This window comes from Staurois parvus, unplaced genomic scaffold (assembly GCF_062004578.1).
Source record: "Staurois parvus isolate SC_StPar_1 unplaced genomic scaffold, SC_StPar_1.0 ptg000391l, whole genome shotgun sequence".
NCBI classification, from domain to species: Eukaryota; Metazoa; Chordata; class Amphibia; order Anura; family Ranidae; genus Staurois; species Staurois parvus.
Window position 1 is genome coordinate 1,764,554 of NW_028318187.1, and position 24,817 is coordinate 1,789,370.

General features: G+C 42.1%; 1 protein-coding gene across 3 annotated transcripts in view; it reads left to right on the forward strand.

Annotated features, from left to right (window-relative positions):
- Positions 1-24,817, forward strand: part of EXOC2 (exocyst complex component 2) — a 262,822-nt gene that overhangs the window by 108,614 nt on the left and 129,391 nt on the right. For all 3 annotated transcript variants that reach the window (XM_089686128.1, XM_089686129.1, XM_089686130.1), the window contains exons 7-10: positions 3,250-3,395; positions 4,127-4,208; positions 5,831-5,933; positions 8,930-9,048. In XM_089686128.1, coding sequence (XP_089542254.1) covers positions 3,250-3,395; positions 4,127-4,208; positions 5,831-5,933; positions 8,930-9,048 — 450 coding nt within the window. The remainder of the gene's footprint in view (positions 1-3,249; positions 3,396-4,126; positions 4,209-5,830; positions 5,934-8,929; positions 9,049-24,817) is intronic.

A 24,817-nucleotide genomic window follows, 5' to 3' on the forward strand; every position in this document is an offset into this window, starting at 1 on the left:
CACATGATCGGGACCTCGTACAGAGGTCCCGTACAACGATCGGTGTTCCACTGTGTCCGGAGGACACAGCGGGCATCGGATTGCGGTGCTGCGCGCTCCCAGGGAGCGCGCACAAGCAGGATGCGTGGAGGCCGTTTATAAACATCCACCCGACCCTGCACTGCCACCATCCAGCCGTTTATATACAACGGCCAGACACGAGGTGGTTAAAGGTGCAGGGACACACCAGAAGCCCAGCAGAGCACAACAACAGTTGAAAGCATCTAATGAGTCCCTGCGCCATATTCCGCAAGCTGAACAAGAATGGCAACCAAACCAGTTTATAGCCAGCATTTAGAGCAAGGTGCATATGGACGGGCTTTGCCATCTGCCACAATTTTTCCTTTGCTCAACTCTTGAGGCCTGTACTGGGCAGCCTTCTTCATATAGCTGGTACATACTCAGAGCATCTTCAGTCATCCAGAGGAGAACAGCTACAGCACCTATTTTCTTTCTTTTTTAATTTTAGATAAATTGGGAGTAGTTAGACCCTCTGTTGGATTTTTACTATGGTCTGTATCTCCACTGGGGTTATTTCTTCTCACTTGCTACCCTGTTGACCACACAAGAAGTAAGAGGAATCGAGAGGCACAGATGCCGATTAAAAAAAAAAATGACAGAGGTTGTAACCTCTGCTAAACAAAAGGGCTTTTCTTTGCCGTCCTTGCTTCTGTAGGTGGGATCAATTTTTTTTTTTTTTCCATTCCACAAAGTACTTAAGTTAAATCTTTCCACTGGTGTCAGACAGCAATAAAAAAAAGATAGACATTTTAACCCTTTCACCCTATCAAAAACTAAAACAAGAAAAAAAAGTTTGACTGGAGTTTGCCTTTAAATGTATTTTACTAATTGTATCAGTGGTGAGCATAATTAACTCCTGTGCTTGAATAAGGTTGAGCCTGTTACCAGAGCTGCTGTGATTTGCTAGGCTGTTACTAAATGGCAGTCAGTGATAAATGGTATGCAGCTATTAAGTAAATGGCTATTGAGCATGTTGACGGCTGTTACATCTCTTGGTCTAATTGCTAGGCAGTTGCACATTTTCTGTGTGCTGGATTTTAGCTCTTTTCTTACCCTTCTATTTCTCGTTGTTAGGTGAAACATTGGCTTCACACAAGTGAAAGCTTTAGTTTTTACTTTAGAGCTGTAAAATTCCTGCAGTGTTTTAGTGTTATTTGTATTAAACAATTATTTTAGCTCAGCTGTGTTCAGATTGGCTGGGCCACCCACAGTGCTGAAGAGAGTATATGGCACGCAAGCCACCCAGAGAGGCTGATGTCATTTTTTTTCATCTTTGCTTAAAGTATGGTCACTAGACCAGATAATGTAGAGACTTTCTGCTGGCAGTGATCAAAACGGCCCAAAATACTTCCAGTTTTTCATCTTCTTTTCGTTTAAGTAAAGGAATATTTAGGATAATTTACGGGGAACTATTTCCAAGTTGTATAGATGGCCTTTTATATCACAATAGCGCACTCATGCCCATAGAGAAAGTGTTTGTAAGACCAGAATGCCTGATGGATGTCGGTGTTCATAACACATTGCCAGCTCTTCCTTTTTTAGAAATAAAAAAATGTGTTCTTTAAAGTGGTTGTAAACATCAGACATGAAATATGAACAAAGCACTAAGTGTAATTTCTGCCTGATGGTTCGTTCCTCTGCTATCAGCATGAATCACTTCTGACAAGTTTTCCTGACACCAAGAGAAAAAAGGTGACAGGGGAGGGATCTCCAGTGCACAGACTGTTCTTGACAGTCTCAGCTCTGTTCCTTTGTGCTGTTTGAAGGGGGTGTGTACCTTCTCTCCAATCAGCTCTGCTCCCTGAGCTCTGCAATGTGTACCCATATGGAAGAAAAATATATTTAAAATATATTTTAAAAATATCCTTCCCAAATATATTGACATATATTTGAAATGCTACAATTGTGGCCATATTCAATATATTTCAATAAATATTTATATATATATATACTGCATATTGAAATGCGTTTTTTATATATTACAAAATATATGAAAAACACCTTTTAAAACTTATATTCTCTAAATATTTTCTTCATATTTTTTTTACATATAAAAAAGTTATTTTAACATATAATATACAGGTGACGGGAGGGATCTCCAGCGCACAGACTGTGATTGACAGTCTCAGCTCTGTTCCTATGTGCTGTTTGAAGGGGGTGTGTACCTTCTCTCCAACCAGCTCTGCTCCCTGAGCTCTGCAATGTGTACCCATATGGAAAAAAAATATATTTGAAATATATTTGAAAAATATTCTTCCCAAATACATTGACATATATTTAAAATGCTACAATTGTGGCCATATTCAATATATTTCAATAAATATATATTTATATATATATATACTGCATATTGAAATGCGTTTTTTATATATTACAAAATATATGAAAAACACCTTTTAAAACATATATTCTCTAAATATTTTCTTCATATTTTTTTTACATATAAAAAAGTTATTTTAACATATAATATATTTTTACATATATTTGTAAATGCATTCAAAAAATGTAGATCTGTATTTTTAAAGACATACAGTATATTTTAAATGTATTTTTGAAAATATTTTTCATATTATTTGTAGTAAAACACATTTCAACATGCAGTGTGTATGTATGTGTGTATATATATATATATATATATATATATATATATAATTTTTTTTTTATTGAACTATATTTTGAAATATATTGAATATGGCCAAAACTGCAGCATTTCAAATATGTCAATATATTTGGGAAGAATATTTTTAAAATATATTTCAAATATATTTTTCTTTCATGTTGGTAATTTCAGCTCTCCGCCCCCTGTTTTCTGAAAGTTCAGATAACCTTTATAAATTGTGAACTTTGAACGCATGTAGAGAAGAGGAGACTGCAGTAAAACAGGTACAACGTATGTAGGAGGATTTGTTTCCTGATTCCAGAGGCCTGAGGCCAGTTACTTCTCTAGGTATATGTAAGAGTTTACAACCACTTTTAAAGAAAAACTCCTGGGGAATCAGGAGTCAGTAGTTGTTTCAAAATGGGGAGCCCTTGAAATCCCTCTGATACTGTTAAACTGCATCTAACGTCAAAACGTTGTTGGTGTGGAGTACAGCAGTGCAGTTAACGAAAATATATTAGAAAATAAAATTTCCTAAAGACAAGTTATGTTTTCTTTGCATTACCAGAGTTTTTGCTTTCTGTAATCAGGTGCAAGTACAACAGCAGATACACTATTCCAAGAAGTACTTGGCAGGAAGGATAAAGCTGATTCCACTCGGAATGCACTTAATGTTCTCCAGCGATTCAAATTTTTATTTAACCTTCCACTCAACATTGAAAAGAACATTCAGAAGGTGAGTCCAAACAAACATATTGGATCTAGGTTCAGCTTTAATGTGCACCTGTATTAATCACAATGCCATCAGCTGATTACACAGGCCAAAATTGTAAAATGAGAGATTATTTGGGATGTATTTTTGTTGGAATTATCTGCAAAAGTTATCTTTTGCAATGTAAAATAAAAGGAGAATTCAGACACACTACACTACTGAAACAGGAAAGAGGCGGTAAGACTATGAAAATGGAGATTGTTAGGATAACGTGCTTCTGACTGCATAACTGTTTTTGTGACCATATGAACATTTTATTAAGGGCCACTTCATACCAGATGCAGTCCGGTGTGGTTTTTTTATGCATCAAAAATGCATGGACAGTAGATTATATGAGTTCCAATGGCCTAGTTGACTCCAGTGTGGTCCATTCCAATGCGTTCCAGTGCAGAAAGAAAAGTAGAACATGTTGCATTTTTTTCTGCTCAGAACTGTACTGGAACACAGTAAAACACATCAAAATTGTACTGGAACAATCCAGAATGAATCAAAAAGGAATTATAGCAACACAAAAAACCCCCCAGTAAACGATGAGAAAAAAGAGGGGACAAAACTCATTTAAAACGATGAAAAAAAATGCAGCAAAAATGCATATCCAGAAATGCATCCAGACTGTGTTTCTTTTTTTTTTTTTAATGCCTTTCCTTATTTACGCATTATATTGTTGACTCCTTTATGTTTTCTCATCTTCTAAGGGTGACTATGATGTTGTCATTAATGACTATGAAAAAGCAAAGTCCTTGTTTGGAAAGACTGAAGTTGAGGTTTTCAAAAAAGGTGAGAAACATAATTTGTCTTTTTGTTAGCTTATGTACAATATATGATTTATAATGTAAAGCATGTTGTCCTGACCAAAATCCTGTGTGTATGGAGTTTGCATGTTCTCCCTGGGCATGTGTCAGATTCCTGTGGATAATCCAGTTAAAGCAGAGCTCCACCCAAAAGAGGAAGTTCCAGTTTAAGGACTGGTCCCTGATCCCCATTAACGTTTGGCACCCACTTCTGCTACAATCGCCTAGGCAGTCGGAAGCAAAAGTTGTCCTCCTCCACCAACCCACCCCACATGTGACAGGTCCTAGAAGACTACGGGACCATTCAGTTAGTGCAGCTCTATTCGCAAGCTGTCACAGCCAGGTGCCCACACTGAACATGCCGGTGCTGGGAACACGGGACGGCCGGTGAAACAGGCTGCGATGAGGACACCGCGGGATCAAGGGACAGGTGAGTGGGTGTTTATTAAAAGTCAGCAGCTACAGTTTTTGTAGCATTTTTTTACAGTTTCACTGGAACTCCGCTTTAACTCCCACACACCAACAACATTCTGATTTGTTTTTTGGCTTATGTCTAAATTGGCCTTAGTATGTGTTTGCATGCAAGATAGGTAAAATAGATTGTAAGCTCCTCGAGGACAGGAGCTGATGTGAATGTACAGCAATTAACGTGCAGTACTATATCATCACCTGTAATAAATTTAGGAGGGCGATAGATTTTATTTTTTCATTAAACAATAACAACAATAAACTTTCTAGCTGCAAGAGAAAAAATCTAGAAATGGTGACCTTTTTGAGGATTTCATCTTTCTTTAAAGATATCTTATTAGTCTTTGTTAAATGTTTTACTTAATTCTGCAAGACTATTATTATTATTATTATACAGTATTTATAAAGCACAGATAGTTCGCTCAGCGCTGTACATTACAAAGGGGGACAGAACATGTGACAGAACAATACCAATACAATGCAAAACATGAGGGGATCGAGGGCCCTGCTCTTTTGAGCTTACAATCTAGGAGGGAGGGGATGGTAGCACAGGAGGAGATAGCTGTGGGGGATGGAGTGGTAGGAAGAGTGGAGGAGGTCGGCAAGTTAGCAGGGGGTGGGGTAGGCTTCCCTGAAGAGATGGGTTTTCAGGGTGCGCCTAAAGGAGAGGAGAGTAGGTGATAATCTGATGGGTTGGGGCAGGGAGTTCCAGAGGATGGGTGACACCCTGGAGAAGTCCTGGAGGCGGGCATGGGAGGAGGAGACCAGGGAACTAGAGAGAAGGAGGTTTTGTGAGGAGCGGAGTGTGCGCGTTGGGCGGTACTTGGATATTAGGTCAGTGATGTAGTTCGGGGCAGTATGGTGGACAGCTTTGTACGTCAGTGTTAGGATTTTGAATTTGATCCGTTGCGCAATCGGAAGCCAGTGGAGGGATTGGCAGAGGGGGTTGGCGGAGATGGAGCGGTTGGAAAGGTGAATGAGTCTGGCAGCCGTATTCAGGATGGACTGAAATGGGGATAGCCAGCGGCGAGGCAGGCCAGTGAGGAGGGAGTTGCAGTAATCTAGTGTTGCATTACTGAAAATCCAAAGTTGTCCTTAGTCTGAGTATAACTGGATCTTATGTGTTTTATTTTCCTTCAGTATATACTGAAGTAGAAACCAGAATTGAAGCACTGAGGAAATTACTTTTGGATAAACTGTTGGAAACACCTTCCACTCTACATGACCAGAAACGCTACATCAGGTAAAAAGCATTTACTGTGCCTTTCTTTAGGTTCAGAAAAGCCTAGGACTTATTCGATTGCAAGACACATCAGGATTGTTATCTGTATAGGTATTGTTGTAGATATTTGTATTGTTCATCCATAGCTTCCAATAAAATGAGTACATTTGGAAATTTAGGAAGATAATGTTTTGATATTGCATAAAGCACCTAAAACATGTCCTAAAAAAAACCCTGAAAAACCCCTAGTCCAGAGTCATGTTTCATGATACTGCTAGAATAATACTGTGTGCACAAATGCACAATACATGTGGGGTGTTCCTACCTAGCTATCATGTTTGAAGAACGCAAAATACTACATATCAGTAAACCTTGTTCCAGTCATGAAGCATGGCAGAAATAATACATTATGTTAAGCTACTATGCTTTTTTTGGAACTGGGCAGCTTGCAGTCATTGAGGCTCTGAAGAATTGCAATTTTTCTAACAGGTTCCCTTGCCAGTGATCCAATTTGGCCATACAGTACCTCCCTGGTCCAAAACAGAGGGGTGGATCAGGAAAGAAGTGGCACAGAGTGCAGTAATTATGTATTTTAGAATGATAAAATTTCAGTTCAATCAGGCCTCCTTCACATGGCCAGGTTGTGGTGGCCGTCAGATTCCTGCGGTAAAAATGCGTATTCTTGCTGCTGGAATGACTGGGTTATGTGATCAGCAGTGGCTACTCAACCCATTTAAATGAATGGTGGCTACTCAAACCAATTTAAACTAATGTCTGACTGACAGCGATGGCTGCTGAATGCTGTAGCCACATACAGAGTGATGAGATGCGGTCTGGGACAGATGTCCGAGCCTGGATGAACCCACAGCTAATCGCTCTGTGTGCAGCTACATGCATTCACCAGTGGCCACTGTCAGCCCGCCATTAGTTTAAATGGGCTGATTGGCCAATACTGTTCGCATAACCTGGTCATTCCAGCAGCAAGAATCCACAGATTCTTTGCCATAGGAATCCAGCACTCGCACCAACCTGTCTGTGTGAAGGAGGCCTTGAACTACTATGCTGTAATCTGAAGTAGACTGTTTAAGAAAACATCCAAAATGACAGTACTTGACCTGGAACAGTTCTGTATACAGGAATAAACCAAAATACCTTCAGAATACCAAACTGTCTTCTAATTGCTGTGCAGGTCTCATCAGCAGCTACAGGAAAGCATTTGGTTGAATCTGTCTTCTTACTACTAAATTCAAGGGCTCACATGTTTTTTCTGTTGGTGACCTTCATGTAAACCTGTCAAAACATAGAGAAGTCAAATTGAGCATATAATGGAAAAGTGCATAAGCAGAGGAGTAGATTTAGAGATAAACGGCAGCTAAAATTATGTGTATCTTAAAGTGATAGCAAAGGCAATTTATTATTTAAAAAAAAAAACCAAATATGTCATACTTACTTGCTGTGTGCAGTGGTTTTGCCCAGAGCAGCCCCGATCCTCCTCGGGTTCCCCACCAGCACTTCTGGCCCCTCCCTCCTGTTGAGTGCCCCCAGAGCAAGCAGCTTGCTATGGGTGCACCCAAGCAGACTCACTCCCAAGCCGCTGCTCTGCATGTCCATTCACACACAGAGTGTGGCTTGGCCCAGAGGGAGCTCAGTTAAGTGTTGGGGGGCTGCTGCACACATAAGGTTTTTCACCTTCATGCGTAGAATGCATGAAGGTAAAAACCCTTGAGCCTTTACAACCGCTTTAACTTTACCTGTAAAAGGCAGGGGAAGAGGATCGTGGAAGCCATGTGCAAATTCATTGTATAACATAGTATAACTTGTTTGTTATTTTAAAAGAAAAACAAATCCTTCTAGAATCACTTTAAAGTGATGCTAAAGCTTCTTTTTTGATAAAATAACAAACATGTCATACTCACCTGCTCTGTGCAGTAGTTTTGCACACAGCTACCCTGATCCTCTTCTTTTCAGGTCCCCTGCTGGCGCTCCTGGCTCCTCACCCTCGAGCAGTGCCCCCAGAGAAAGCTGCTTGCCCTGGGGGCACCGCTGCTTGCACACTCCCAAGATTTGTTGCAAAGTTGTACACTCCCAAGATTTGTTGCAAAGTTGTACACGTCTGTCGCAGGCTGATAATGACCACTTGGCCATAGCAGGCTGAAAACGTTACGTATTATAGATCTTGTTCTCAGGCTTCAACTTTCAGCAAGCCTGTCATTGATTTTATACAGATTGAGCAGCTGCAGCTGATAGCAAACACCAATCTGTACCCATCACAGCTTGCAGGTAACTTGTTGTGCACAACTACTCTTTGATAAGCTGAAGCAGCAGTGAATAGGAACGTAAGGCATGTGCAGATCTTCAAGCTCATCCTCTATAGGGAGTGCTGTGCAGGTCCGCCCTGCTGCTTGCCTGTTATTCATTTAAACAGAACACCCGTGCGTGTTGCATTGGTGAAGACAGCCTTTTGCATGAATATATGGATCAATACAGCCATATGAATGAGGCCTATAGGATTAAAGATTGATTTCATGAATTGTCTGGAATTGCTGTTTAAGTTGCTTGATAGGCAAGGCATACATAGCAGAGAACCTTGACACCCAATCTGGAACTAGTCTGTTTATAGCATATTTTTCTGTTTTAATTAAACTGTTTGCCTAGCTTTCCAGACTGCTTAAAGCGCAACTAAAGTCTTTTTGCGAGCAGACAGGCTGTTTATTGCAGAACAGACATGATGTCTCTTCTGCAATAACATATAACTGCTTCTGCAATAACTGTGCATGCACTGCTAAGTATACATTCTGGCACCGTACCTGTGTACCAGGAAGACTGAACTCCTGCACATGCGTGGGAATTGCGTCATCCCATGCCAGCCAATCGAGAATGCTGGAAACCAGCAGCCACCACATCTATAAACTGGTAAGATGCAATATTTAATTCTTTTTTGCGGTTTAAATACACTTTAAAAATAACCCGAGACAGCAAGACTTGCTGACCTTTGATCCCCCATTCTATTTTTGCAGATATCTGTCCGAACTCCATGCTCCAGGTGACCCAGCTTGGCAGTGTATTGGTGCACAGCATAAATGGATTGTTCAGCTTATGCACAACTGTAAAGATGGCTATGTGAAAGAAATAAAAAGTAAGTATGGAAATCTCACCCAAACCAAACATAGTATGACAGTTTTTGACAGATGACGAAGAGTTAAATGAACAGTTTTAATATCTATTAGGTACTTTTGGTTGTGAAATGTTTTCTCTTTAGTTCACAGAACTGTGCTTCTGTGGCCATAACAGGGCGCTTAAACTTTCCGGCTTTGAAATGTAATTTGTTTTACATTATGTAGAATGGAACAAGAGGAGTGGGGAAACCAAGTGGGGCAGATACAGAGCGAAAAAAATCGACATCTTGAGTAAAAAGCCAGAGAATGGCTTGGCCTACCAAAGTCAACATATAATTGTAAAATACCTTAGATGGTTGACACCTTTAACCGCCTACCGCCCGCCATATAGTCCAATGACGGGCGCAAGGTGGTTCTCTTGTTCTTGGAGGACGTCATATGACATCCTCCCATTCTAACCGCGCATGCACGGCTCTTGGAGTGCGGCGATCGGCGGTGTGCTGTGTCCCTCGGACATAGCGGATCACCGATCAACGGAAAGAGCCGAAGATGTCGGCTCGGTCATGTGATCAGCTGTGTCCAATCACAGCTGATCACATGTAAATAGGGAAATGTCGGTTATTGGCATTTCTCTCCTCACAAGCTGTCACGCTGACAGCTCGAGAGGAGGGGAGAGCCGGCAACCGGCATTCCTCGGAGGGGACATGTACACTGATCATCAGAGTAGCCCCAGCAGAGCCACCTGTCTGTGTCCATCAGTGCCAGCTTTCAGTGCTCATCCATACCACCTGCCAGTACCCATTAGTGCCACATTTCAGTGCCTACCAGTGCACATCAATGCCACATATCAGTGCCCATCTGAGCTGCCTTTCAGTGTCACCCATCAGTGCCACCCATCAGTGCCACCTATCAGTGCACATCAGTGCTGCCTATCAGTGCCCATTAGTGCTGCCTATCAGTGCCGCCTACTAGTGCCAGTCAGTGCCACCTAACAGTGCCAGTCAGTGCCACCTATCAGTGCCCATCAGTGCTGCCTATCAGTGCCCGTCAGTGCTGCCTATCAGTGCCGTATATGAGTACTGCCTTTCAGTGCCCATCAGTGATGCCTGTCAATGCCCATCAGTGCCCATCAATGCCACCTATCAGTGTCCATCAGTGCAGCCTACCAGTGCCCATCACTACAGCCTCATTATCGCACATCAGAGAAGGAGTAAAATCACTTATTTACAAAATGTTATAACAAAAACTAAGAAAAAACTTTTTTTTCAAAATTTTCAGTGGTTTTTGGTTTGTTTAAGAAAAAATAAAAACCCCAGAGATGATTAAATACCACCAAAATAAAGCTCTTATCTGTCTCAAAAAAATTATAAAAATGTCATATGGGTACAGTGTTGCATGACCACGCAATTGTCATTCAAAGTGTGACAGCACTGAAAGCTGGAAATTGGCCTGGGCAGGAAGGGGGTATAAGTGCCTGTAGGCTAGTGGTTAAAAGGTATTTCTAGGTTCACCTATGTAGGCTAAAAACCAACTCCCTTATGACCTCCACTCTGTAATGAATTTTCGTGGAGGACAGACACAGCTGTATGCGTGTATTTATGTGTGTACACATACTGTATATAATGTGGCAGTGCTGTACCCTGCCATGGTATAAAATGTTAGAGTTAATGAGCCAGGATTGTCATCCAGGCAAGTTGAGGAGTTCCAGGGAACTTGTGTTATTCAGAGGATACTGACTTTTCAGTTTCCTCGTCCGTTAGTAAAACCTGTTTTGGGACCTGGAGCCCAAAGATTTCATAGAGATCTGGGAAGGATGGGAGCCGGGGGAGCAAGGGGCTACTAAGTGTATGGCTGAAATGTTTGTCAGAGGGTTTGAAGAGTAACCACAGTGATGTAAGTGTAAGGGCTCATGTACACTGCAGCTCCTAAACTGACTTTCAGGAGCTCTTCAGCGGTTTTTTCAGTAGCCCCTGAACTCACCCTTATCTTTTCCTGTGTCCATGTACACATAGTCGTTTACAGGCAGTTGAGTTTACAGTCATTTTTTTTAACGCACCAAACTTGCGTTCAAGAGTAGATTTTACCAGCGTTTCAAATGCCAAACGCTTGTAAAAGTGTGTAAACGCGGTTAACTGTGTTTAAAGCGTTTGCATTTAGAAGCGTTTTTTAACTGTTCCATGTCCAGATGCTCTCCAGAGCCTCTTTTCATCATCAGAAATGCATGCAAAGCGTTTTCCATGTAGTCAAATGGACCCGGTACACCAGCGCAGTCAGTTCCAGGTTTCACGTGAAGGAAAAAATGGTAGAACGTGCCGCATTATGCTCATGATGGGATCCATAGTGAATACAACCAGAAAAGACAGGTCATCTCAACACATACTGCTCTCCCTGCTTCTGTTCTCTCTGCTTCTGCTCTCTCCATTCCTCTCATGTCTGAAATAGTAAATTGTTTACTATTTTTCAGTGCATTCTGGGCATTTGGGAAGGTCTCCTGAGGTTATCTTTTAAAAATGCTTTTAAATGCAAACGCACATAAACCTGGTATGCAAATGCAGCTAAACTGCCGTTTTTAACGTATGTTTTCCAGCAGTCGGTTTCCATCGCTCAGAAGTGTTTTCCAAAAGCCCTGTGTACATGAGCCCTAAGCCAGGAGGCTGATGACCCAAAACCTCTGCAAGGGAAAAATATTGTTTTTGATTGACAGAACTTTGTTTGAAAACTCTTTTATTTGAATTAGCCAAGAAAAGTCTTTTAAAAAAAAAAAAGAATTCAGAGAGTGTCTCTGTAAAGTTCCACCAAATGAAGCTAGTTCTCACAAAAAAAAAAATATATATATATATATATATCTATCCTTTCCTTCTACTCTTCTACTGTCAGTTCCTGTTAAAGTCCACATTCATCTTTTAAACCCCCTATGACTGTACCTGTTCCCTTACCATAATTTCTCATGTCCCTCGCTGCATTTTGGTACACTCCACAACCTAACCTGTAGTGTAGTGGTTTTGTGCCTATAACTTCTTCTGTCTTCCATGCTGTCACCTCCAATCTTGTCTTGTCCATGCTCCTTTCCTACTCTCCTGCTCATCTCCCCTGCATGAGTGGGCTGCTGTTCCTGTCTGCACAGTGCAAATACAACTCCATCTTTCTCTGCCACTAATACCATTCCTTACTGTCTCCTCCATGACCTCATTTCCATCCCTATGCACTGCACCCCTGTTTTATCCTCTCACCCTCCACCCCTCTTCCTATCCCCCACACCTGTGTCTCTTCTCCTTTCCTGCCTGCATAATGCTCAGAACATTCCTTTTACCCCTCATGCTCTCAGTTCCTGATTTCCATTCTCTACCATCTTCTTTATATTTGTTCCCCATTACCTACCCAGTTTACTTTGACATTAATTCCTTTTAATCCCACTTCTACGTTTCTTCTGCCAGTATTTGCCAGATGACTTCTCTGTCTTACAAAGACATGGTGCAGGAACATCGGTATCAATAGAAAATAGTAGGTCATTCTTAAAGTGGAACTTTAGTCAAAGAATGGAATCCTACTAGATCACTGGCCCCTTTTGTGGTATAGCCAGGGGTGGACTGACCATTTGGAAACTCGGGCACTTCCCAAGGGCCCGGGGTCAGTAGGGTGCCCCATGAGATGTCCCTGGTACCTTTTTCATAGGCTTTTTTGAGTTTGGGCAAGGACACAGGGGCCCCACGATCCCCTATTGCCCGGGGGGCCCATGAGTTGTCAGTCCGCCCCTGGGTATAGCAATGTAAAACATTAAAGATAATGCCTATGCTGTTTAAAATCCAGTAATACACTGCCTCACCCTGCTCTGCACATGCTCAGTTGCTCTCTATTTTTTGACACTGTGCCAAAAGTGAAGAGGCCGATCTGCTAACAGCCTAAAGATTTACTGCTGCTTGGGGGTTCTGGGCTTCAGCAAAATGGCGGCCTCTGGCAAGAAGAAATGGGGGCAATGCCAAAGGCACACACTAATTTTGGCAGCATAATCCTTAATGTGGAATATTTGTTTCTTGCTAAAGAACATTATTTTTTTATCAAGTTGTTATGGGTAAAGCGCCTGTTTAAATCACATTCATCATTAAGCATACCTTAATTTTCACATTTTTTTAATGAATTATAATGCAATGGGACTGTAGTTAAGATAATTCTGAGCTGTGATTTGTATTGTAAACTCATTTTTAGAGGTTTAACAGTCTTTAAAAATGTTTCAACACTTGATTAATAAATACTTGATAATTTTGATAATCATATTTTATATGTTTACAAATAACATACCTACAGGATTGAGCAAAAAGAAGAAAGTTAAACAGTTTCATTTACAACTGTTACAATACTCAAATTCACGATGGAGATGTCTAATGTCAGATCGCAAGTCATGGGACAAGTTAGGGCATGTTAACCTGCTGTATAATCTAGTAAATCTTTGCTGTCATCTCGTCCTGACATGTATGCTGTGCAGTCTGTGTTAGCATTCATGTTGAAGATATGGGCACACAATTCCCTAAGCATCTCTTATCTCTATCCTCTTACTTATATTGGACAGTGCAGTGATGGATAGCAGAGGTTAGAGCAGCACAGTAATAATCTCAGACAGTGCTTGGCTCTGTGCAATGCAGAAAAAGAACTGTGCCATTTTGTACAGTCTGTGTGTGTCCATGGATCGGGTGAAATTCCCCAAATTACAGAAAAACCTATGGTGGTCTGGGAAGGAGAACAAAGACTACAAGAGTTTAGAAGTCAGTCTGTTCAAACAAACAAAAGTACAATCAGGATGATAGTTGCAGGCTCAAGCTAACGTAGGGAAAGAAACCACTTAAAGTGTAATTATTTAAAGGAGAGTTTTTTGACCGTTTGATTAAAATAAGGAATCTGTTTCACTGCTTTGTTTGTTTTCCTGTTACATTTTTCTAAAATGTGGAGAATACAAAGTCTGAAATTCAGGCTTTCAAGGTGTTGTACACTATACTACAGTGGGGATCGAAAGTTTGGGCACCCCAGCTAAAAAGTTGTATTAATGTGCATAAAGAAGCCAAGGAAAGATGGAAAAATCTCCAAAAGGCATCAAATTACAGATTAGACATTCTTATAATATGTCAACAAAAGTTAGATTTTATTTCCATCATTTACACTTTCAAAATAACAGAAAACAAAAAAATGGCGTCTGCAAAAGTTTGGGCACCCTGCAGAATTTATAGCATGCACTGCCCCCTTTGCCAAGCTGAGACCTGCCAGTGTCATGGATTGTTCTCAATCATCTGGGAAGACCAGGTGATGTCAATCTCAAAGGTTTTAAATGCCCAGACTCATCTGACCTTGCCCCAACAATCAGCACCATGGGTTCTTCTAAGCAGTTGTCTAGAAAACTGAAACTGAAAATAGTTGGCGCTCACAAAGCTGGAGAAGGCTATAAGAAGATAGCAAAGCGTTTTCAGATGTCAATATCCTCTGTTCGGAATGTCATTAAGAAATGGCAGTCATCAGGAACAGTGGAAGTTAAAGCAAGATCTGGAAGACCAAGAAAAATATCAGACAGAACAGCTTGCAGGATTGTGAGAAAAACAATTCAAAACCCACGTTTGACTGCACGATCCCTCCAGAAAGATCTGGCAGACACTGGAGTTGTGGTACACTATTCCACTATAAAGAGATACTTATACAAATATGGTCTTCATGGAAGAGTCATCAGAAGAAAATCTCTTCTACGTCCTCACCACAAAAATCATCGTTTGAACTTTGCAAATGAACATATAGACAAGCCTGATGCATTTTGGAAACAAGTTCTGTGGACCGATGAGGTTAAAATTGAACTTTTTGGCCGGAATGAGCAAAGGTACGTTTGGAGAAGAAGGGGCACAGAATTTAATGAAAAGAACCTCTGTCCAACTGTTAAGCATGGGGTTGGATCAATCATGCTTTGGGGTTGTGTTGCAGCCAGTGGCACAGGGAACATCTCACGAGTAGAAGGAAAAATGGATTCAATAAAATTTCAGCAAATTTTGGATGGTAACTTGATGCCATCTGTGAAAAAGCTGAAGTTAAAGAGAGGATGGCTTCTACAAATGGATAATGATCCTAAACACACCTCAAAATCCACGGGGGATTACATCAAGAGGCGTAAACTGAAGGTTTTGCCATGGCCTTCACAATCTCCTGACCTCAACATAATTGAAAATCTATGGACAGACCTTAAAAGAGCAGTGCGTGACAGACAGCCCAGAAATCTCAAAGAACTGGAAGACTTTTGTAAGGAAGAATGGGCAAAGATACCTCAAACAAGAATTGAAAGACTCTTGGCTGGCTACAAAAAGCGTTTACAAGCTGTGATACTTGCCAAAGGGGGCAGTACAAGATATTAATTCTGCAGGGTGCCCAAAATTTTGCAGATGCCATTTTTTTGTTTTCTGTTTTTTTGAAAGTGTAAATGATGGAAATAAAATCTAACTTTTGTTGACATATTATAAGAATGTCTAATCTGTAATTTGATGCCTTTTGGAGATTTTTCCATCTTTCCTTGGCTTCTTTATGCACATTAATACAAATTTTTAGCTGGGGTGCCCAAACTTTCGATCCCCACTGTATGTTAGCTGAAAGCATAAATGTGTTTCATACACTCTTGTTTGCCTTCTTTTTCTTGCAGATATACCTTGCTTAGGCCTACCCAACCACCTTCTAATTAAGGCAAGAGTTTACTTGCAGTAACAGTTTCTGTAAATGCCACCATTTTAACCCACAAAACATTACATGAGCATCAGAGTCCTTCATCTTCCCTGGGACCGTCTTAGTCTGTCATGATTCTGTAGGTTTGGCATAACTTTGAAATAAGCTTGTCCTCCGTTTAAGTCATTGCTATATATGTCAGTGTTTGTAGTCTCATAGAGTACTGATAACTGCATTTCATGGGCAATTTGATTGTACTGATTGGTTTTTACATATTTCTTTTACGTACATCACAGGACACAGATCAGGCTATTTATGACTATGTGGGTTATGTGCCACCTATAGGTGAATGCACACTGGCTCACCAACCAGAGAGGAAGTCCTCCCCTAAACAACTCCTCCTAAATCAGAATTACTTCAGTTTTTTCACCAGTGTCTGTAAGATGGATGGTCACTGAAAGTCTTGCTTGTGCTCCTAGAACATACCTAAAGTCTAGTACAGTTCATTGGAGAATCATGTACTTTTATTGGATCCATTTGGAATGCTGTGAGCCAAAATGGATGGTACCTGAGCCTCGCTGGATCAGGAGAAAATTCCCCAGGGTTTTGCCTGTAATGCAGCCTGACGGTGCTGGACCCCATGTAGATGAAACCCTGTGCAATTTAAATCTGACCAAGGCGCTTTCCAGAGGGGTGATATACAGGTCTGAGGTAGTGACCCCTTGAAGGTGTGTATCACAACGCCCACCATGATGGGTGAAGGTTGGTCTCTGGTGGAAGTCAGGGACCTGTGGTGGAACTGGTAAGCTTCCTCTTTTTTTTTTTTTCTCTCAGAAGGGGAAAAACAAAACACAGGTTTTGGAGGGAAAACAGGAAAGGTTCTTGGTGCAACTGGCGAATTTACCACCATGGGCATAGCTCACAGCATTTAGCCCGGGAAAATCTATGCCTGCCTGTTGTTTCTGGATGGACCAATAGAGGGAGCATTTTTTAAAGAATGCGGCCGTGAGTGCTCACACGGCGGGGTGTGTGCACATTCAGTGGGCGTGCACGTTCACGAGAATGGCATGCGCAGTAGCAGCTGGAAATGGAAGTTGGCCATGTTTATTCATCAGTGGGCATGCACTTTCACGAGAATCGCATGCACAGTAGCAGCTGGAAATGGAAGTCGGCCATGTTTATTCATCAGTGGGCATGCACGTTCAGGAGAATCGCATGCACTGTAGCAGCTGGAAATGGAAGTCAGTCATGTTTATTTCTCGGTGGGTGTGCATGTTCGCGAGAATGACGTGAGCAGTAGCAGCCGGAAATAGAAGCCAGCCGTGTTTATGTATCAGGGAGTCCGGGCATATGTGGGCTGCTGCTGATTCCTGTGGCCAAGACACAGAGATATGTTCCAAGTTTGTCAGTGGTGTTCATTCCGGAGGTAGAAAATTAGCACGTGGATTATCTGAGTCGCTGACAGTTGATTCCAGGAGAGTAAGTTGTATCCCGAGGCTTTCACGGCAATCTGCCAGCGATGGGGTTGCCCAGACATAGATCTATTGGCATCCAGGTTCAACAACAAGGTTGGCCTTTTTGTGTGCAGGGTAAGGGACCCTCGCACGGCAGGAGTAGATGCCTTAGTGATTCCTTGGAACCAGTTTTCCCTAATTTATGCTTTTCCTCCGATTCAGCTGCTGCCACATCTCTTATTCAGGATTCGGGAGGCGTCTATTCCAGTGATACTGATTGCCTCAGCCTGGCCTGGGAGGGCCTGGTATGTGGACATAGTGAAGCTGGCGGTAGGGCCATGGTCCCTGCCATACTGGCCAGACCTGCTATCTCAAGGACCTATATTGCTCCCAGCTTTACGGTTGCCAAATTTGATGGCATGGCTATTGAGACCCAGGTCCTGAAGGATAGGGGAGAATCGGATTTTGTCATCCCCATTATCTTGAGCGCTAGAAAGGTATTTTCTAGGAACATTTATTACAGAACTTGGAAGGCTTACATTTCCTGGTGTGAGCTCCGGAGATGACATCCACGGAAATATGTGATTGGTAAGATACTGTAATTTCTTCAATCAGGTCTGGAAAATAATTTGGCTGTTGGTACTATTAAGGGCCAGGTTTCAGTATTGGCTATTTTTTCCAAAGGCCCATTGCATCTCACTCTCTAGCTCGTACCATATTGCAAGGAGTAATGCATATAGCTCCGTCTGTCAGACTACATTTATGCCCATGGGAACCGAACTTGGTCTTAAATGTTTTGCAGAAACCACCAAGTGAATTAGGGAGATTCCACTAGTCTTGTTGATTCGGAAGGTTTTGTTTCTAGTGGCAATGGTTTTGCATCAGGATAAATTGGTGTTGCGACCTCAACTGGCTTTTTTACCAAAAGTGGTTTCTAGTTTCATCTCTATCAGGACATTGTTCTGCCTTCATTCTTTCCTAGGCCTCAAACAGCAAGAGCGAGATCTTTGCAAAATCTTGATGTGGTATGCATTATAAGTGTCTTTCTAAAACTGTAGGCACAGGTCAGGAAGTTGGAGGCTCTTTTGTGCTACCTGATGGGTCCAGGAAGGGGCAGGCAGCATCTAAGGTGACTATTTCAAAATATCCTGGGGCTAGTGGCTGAAGCAGAAAATAGAATATCGACTTTGGAAGAGGAGCTAACCCCTGTGGCTAAGAAGGTAGCAGTGGCTGAAAAGCAGATTACTATGTGGCAGCAGAAAGTTGATGATCTAGAAAACCATATGCGCTGAAATATCAGAATTGTGGGGTTACCAGAGAAGGCAGAAGGTCAAAATGCGGGAGACTTTGTGGGAAGATTACTAAAGTCGATATTTCCGGGCACAGAGTTCTCAATGGCACATGCGATAGAGAGAGCACACAGAGTTCCAGCGAAACCACCACAGCCAGGTGCACCACCAAGGCCATTACTTGCGCGGCTGTTAAACTGCAAGGATTGAGATTAAGTGTTGCACAAGGCACGACAAAAAGGCGTTACACAGTATGAGGACAATAAGGTGTCTATATTTCCAGATTTGTCCTTGGAGCTGCAGAAACATCAGGCAACATTTAATGAAATCAAATGTAAATGCCATGGGAAAGGTATATTCAATTGCATATCCAGCTTGGCTGAGGGTGGTGGACAATGGTAATGTTATGTTCTTCAGCACTCAAAAGCAAGCCCCAGTATGACTAGGAACATGCAGGCAAACACCAGCCAAGTGATCAGATAAATATGACTTATTGAATGTTTGCTTATGAATATTTATCCTTATGTTTAGTTTTAATTATCTAGATCTATGGGCTAATACACATATTGTGCAGTGGCAGACATTCTACTGTGCTGTAAAAGCCTGTTACCGCAAGGACACACAGAAAACAATTGTTTCCTGTGTGTCCCATTCACAGAGCACTGTACAGAATCGCATGGCACTGTACAGCACCATAAATCAAGTGTATCTTTTGTACACTTTAAATTAAGTTTGTAGAAAAAAATCATGCACTGAATTGCGCACCACACTGTCCTCTAGTCCAGCGTTTTTCAACCACTGTGCCGCGGCACACTAGTGTGCCGTGAGATATTGTCTGGTGTGCCGTGGGAAAAATTGCAATTTCATCCGTAACATGTGGCCTCGGCTCACAAATAGACCAATCATTAGAACAGCAATGGGCAAACTACGGCCCGCGGAGCGTGATACTGTCAGGATGATCTGTCCCCCTCGACGTATCTGCGCATGTGCCGGAGATCGCCGATCGGCTGCTAATGCCTGAAACTGGCACATGCGCAGATACGTCGAGGGGGGACAGATCCTCATAGGAGACAGATTTTCATGCTACACCGGAACGGCGAGAGGAACGCGCGGAGCAAAGGTAAGTGAATTGACACAGGGGGGGGCTTGGGGACTTAATATGGGGGATGAATTAATATGGGGGATGAATTACTATGGGGGATGAATTACTATATGGGGGATGAATTACTATGGGGGATGAATTACTATGGGGGATGAATTACTATAGGGATGAATTACTATGGGGGATGAATTACTATATTCTGTCCCCCTTTGTAATGTACAGCGCAGAGCGAACCATTGGCGCTTTATAAATACTGTATAGTAATCCTCTGGAACTCCCTACCCCAATTCATCAGACTGTCACCTACCCTCCTCACCTTCAGGCGCACCCTGAAAACCCTCCTCTTCAGGGAAGCCTACCCCAACCTCACCTAACAACTAACCTCCTCCACTCCTCCCACCACTCCATCCCCCACAGCCATCTCCTCCTGTACCACCTTCCCCTCCCTCCTAGATTGTTAGCTCGAAAGAGCAGGGCCCTCGAACCCCTCGTGTATTGTATTGTTACTGTCTTGTCTCATGTTCTGTCCCCATTGCTACTGTACAGCGCTGAGCATACCCTTTGGCGCTATATAAATACTGTATAATAATAATTATTTCAAAGATCCATGGTTTGCTGGCGATATACACTTTGCCTTATGTTACCAGTTTCAAGCTGGCAGTTGCTACAGCACCCGCTTACCTCTTACCTTTCCGGTAATGTGTGCGATGGGAATGTTATACACAGGTAATGAAGCAAGGTTAACAAGACAATATTCCAAAGTTCTATACTATAATAATTAACCAATATGTGACTCTCAATTACTCTTCATGGACTTTCCTGCAGAAGCTTCCCGCTAACTAAAAATTATAATGAATAACTCTGGGGGGCTAATGCAAAAAGAATTGAATGGATTCAGCAACTCATTTTTTGCAATGTTTGATACAATGGACAGTTCACACGTACATCTGCAGATGCAGAAGAAAAAAAAAATTTAAACAAGCAGGGAAGGCCAATAGCAACTGAGGACAAAGAATCTTATCACCAGCTTCATCAATCTGTTAGGATGAGAAGTTGCTAAAAATTCTGAACTGTTTTCAGACTGCTGGATTGTTGCGAATCCTGCTGGCGGATGTTGGTAGGGGGTTAACATGGAGCCTTTTCCTGGCAGGAAAGAAGCCGAGACCTTGGTCTACTTTTAGTTCTGGTTTAAAAGGTGAATATCGCACAGTGAAGGGAAATATTCCTCTCTCTCTCTTGAGATGCACTACTACAAGCTGAGGCAAATTCACAACATTTTTAAAAGTTAAATAGGTAAACCACATAATTATGCTGTTGTGCTTACAGCAAGAAAACAAGAACCTCAATTTAAAATAAAAAGGATAGTATAGTAAGCATTGCTCCTAAATTGGCATTTATAAATTGTCTAGAAAACAAAATACTTCAATATTCTAAAAGCAAACCTGTCATATATTAGAGTGCTTTACCTTTCTGGCAGCTGTCTGCTTCCGACTAGAGCAGTGTTTTTCAACCTTTTTTGTGCAAAGGCACACTTTTTTCATGAAAAAAATCACGAGGCACACCACCATTAGAAAATGTTAAAAAAATTTACCTCTGTGCCTATTTTGACTATATATAAATAATTCTCTTGAATAGGAATCAAACACAAAGAAATTATTTTATAATTAATTTATTATGAAATAATAAAGTATTTTATAATTGGACCCGGGGGCCGGACCAAGAGTAGATGAATGATGTGTATGTGTCATCCATAGTAAGTATAGTAATATTCCCCCATAGTAAGCATAGTAATTAATCCCCCATATAGTAATTCATCCCCCATAGTAATTCATCCCCCATATAGTAATTCATCCCCCATAGTAATTCATCCCCCATAGTAATTCATCCCCCATAGTAATTCATCCCCCATAGTAATTAATCCCCCATATAGTAATTCATCCCCCATAGTAATTCATCCCCCATATAGTAATTCATCCCCCATAGTAATTCATCCCCCATATAGTAATTCATCCCCCATAGTAATTCATCCCCCATAGTAATTCATCCCCCATATAGTAATTAATCCCCCATAGTAATGCATCCCCCATAGTAATTCATCCCCCATAGTAATTCACCCCCCATATAGTAATTCATCCCCCCATAGTAATTCATCCCCCATATAGTAATTCATCCCCCATATAGTAATTCATCCCCCATATAGTAATTCATCCCCCCTATAGTAATTCATCCCCCATAGTAATTCATCCCCCATATAGTAATTCATCCCCCATAGTAATTCATCCCCCATAGTAATTCATCCCCCATATTAATTCATCCCCCATATTAAGTCCCCAAGCCCCCCCCTGTGTCAATTCACTTACCTTTGCTCCGCGCGTTCCTCTCGCCGTTCCGGTGTAGCATGAAAATCTGTCTCCTATGAGGATCTGTCCCCCTCGACGTATCTGCGCATGTGCCAGTTTCAGGCATTAGCAGACGATCGGTGATCTCCGGCACATGCGCAGATACGTCGAGGGGGACAGATCATCCTGACAGTATCACGCTCCGCGGGCCGTAGTTTGCCCATTGCTGTTCTAATGATTGGTCTATTTGTGAGCCGAGGCCACATGTTACGGATGAAATCTAGGAGGGAGGGGATGGTGGTACAGGAGGAGATAGCTGTGGGGGATGGAGTGGTAGGAAGAGTGGAGGGGGTGGGGTAGGCTTCCCTGAAGAGATGGGTTTTCAGGGTGTGCCTAAAGGAGAGGAGAGTAGGTGATAATCTGATGGGTTGGGGCAGGGAGTTCCAGAGGATGGGTGAAACCCTGGAGAAGTCCTGGAGGCGGGCATGGGAGGAGGAGACCAGGGAACTAGAAAGAAGGAGGTCTTGTGAGGAGCGGAGTGTGCGTGCTGGGCGGTACTTGGATATTAGGTCAGTGATGTAGTACGGGGCAGTATGGTGGACAGCTTTGTACGTCAGTGTTAGGATTTTGAATTTGATCCGTTGCGCAGGATGAGGGAAGTCCTGCAGTCGGGCGTGGGAGGAGGAGACCAGGGAGCTAGAGAGCAGGAGGTCCTGTGAGGAGCGGAGGGCACGGGTAGGGTAGTATTTGGGTATCAGGTCGGTTATGTAGTTTGGGGCGGTGTTGTGGATGACTTTGTAGGTCAGAGTTAGCAATTTGAATTTGATGCGCTGGGCAATCGGGAGACAATGAAGGGATTGGCAGAGGGGGGAGGCAGATGTGGAGCGGTTGGTGAGGTGGATGAGTCTAGCTGCTGAGTTTAGGATCTACTGGAGTGGGGATAGCGTTCGTTTGGGTAGGCCGGTGAGGAGGGAGTTGCAGTAGTCCAGGTGTGAGATGATGATGGAGGGTACGAGTTGTTTGGTGGTGTCTGGGGTGAGGAATGTGCGTATCTTGGAGATGTTGCGGAGGTGGAGCCTGCAAGATCTAGATAGCAGTTGGATGTGGGGTAGGAAGGAGAGGTGGGAGTCCAGGGTGACACCCAGGACTTTGGCGTGTGGGGTGGGAGAGATGGTGCCGTTGTTAGTAGTGATGGAGAGGATGGGGGGGGGGGGCGCGGGGTGTACAGAAACGCTTATTCATGTGATCACAGCAATGAAGTGCTATGTTTTGGGGTCATTCAGGACCTCTCCGTTAGATGATCATCAGATGAAGGGGTCCTGCAAGGCCCTCACATTTTGCAGTTTATTGCTGTGATGTGATGACATGAATAAATATTTGGATGTTTTTTCAAAGATCCACGATGTGCTGGTGATATATACTTTTGCTTTATTACCTTATTTAGAATACTTAATAATTACCCAATGCAATTCAAATTATTATTGCTATTTACCTGCTAGTCCTAAGCAATATGAGGACATAAAATAAAAAAGGGCTGTTTACAGTAGTGACCAATGAAGCAGTCAGATTTTAGTGGATGTTACATACAGAAAACCTCTGATTGGTTGCCAAGAGCAAGCCTATTATTTCCTTTTCCAATGTTTTATATCAGTAAACAATTATTTTCAGATCCGTCATATGTTGTTATTTAGACCCCATGTAATAGAATGGGCCAAGCAGTTTAATTCACATTTTCTTGAACACGTCTCTATTAGATTAGATACCGGCAGTTAATCTGATGTTAAAGGAACCTTTAGCAGCTGTTTCTCTTTCATTTTCCCTCACTTACTGTACAGCTGCAGGAAGGCTTCTTCCAGCTGGGAGCCATTTCAAGTCTAAACCACATCCCTCAGGTTTAACCTAGTGAATCTATTCTCCTGACATCCCTCAGCTTTAACCTAGTGAATCTATTCTCCTGACATCCCTCAGGTTTAACCTAGTGAATATATTCTCCTGACATCCCTCAGGTTTAACCTAGTGAATATATTCTCCTGACATCCCTCAGGTTTAACCTAGTGAATCTATTCTCCTGACATCCCTCAGGTTTAACCTAGTGAATCTATTCTCCTGACATCCTTCAGGTTTAGCCTAGTGAATCTATTCTCCTGACATCCCTCAGGTTTAACCTAGTGAATCTATTCTCCTGACATCCCTCAGCTTTAACCTAGTGAATCTATTCTCCTGACATCCTTCAGGTTTAGCCTAGTGAATCTATTCTCCTGACATCCCTCAGGTTTAACCGAGTGAATCTATTCTCCTGACATCCCTCAGGTTTAACCGAGTGAATCTATTCTCCTGACATCCCTCAGGTTTAACCTAGTGAATATATTCTCCTGACATCCCTCAGGTTTAACCTAGTGAATATATTCTCCTGACATCCCTCAGGTTTAACCTAGTGAATCTATTCTGCTGACATCCCTCAGGTTTAACCGAGTGAATCTATTCTCCTGACATCCCTCAGGTTTAACCTAGTGAATCTATTCTCCTGACATCCCTCAGGTTTAACCTAGTGAATCTATTCTCCTGACATCCCTCAGGTTTAACCGAGTGAATCTATTCTCCTGACATCCCTCAGGTTTAACCTAGTGAATCTATTCTCCTGACATCCCTCAGGTTTAACCTAGTGAATCTATTCTCCTGACATCCCTCAGGTTTAACCTAGTGAATCTATTCTCCTGACATCCTTCAGGTTTAGCCTAGTGAATCTATTCTCCTGACATCCTTCAGGTTTAACCTAGTGAATCTATTCTCCTGACATCCCTCAGGTTTAACCTAGTGAATCTATTCTCCTGACATCCCTCAGGTTTAACCTAGTGAATATATTCTCCTGACATCCCTCAGGTTTAACCTAGTGAATCTATTCTCCTGACATCCCTCAGGTTTAACCT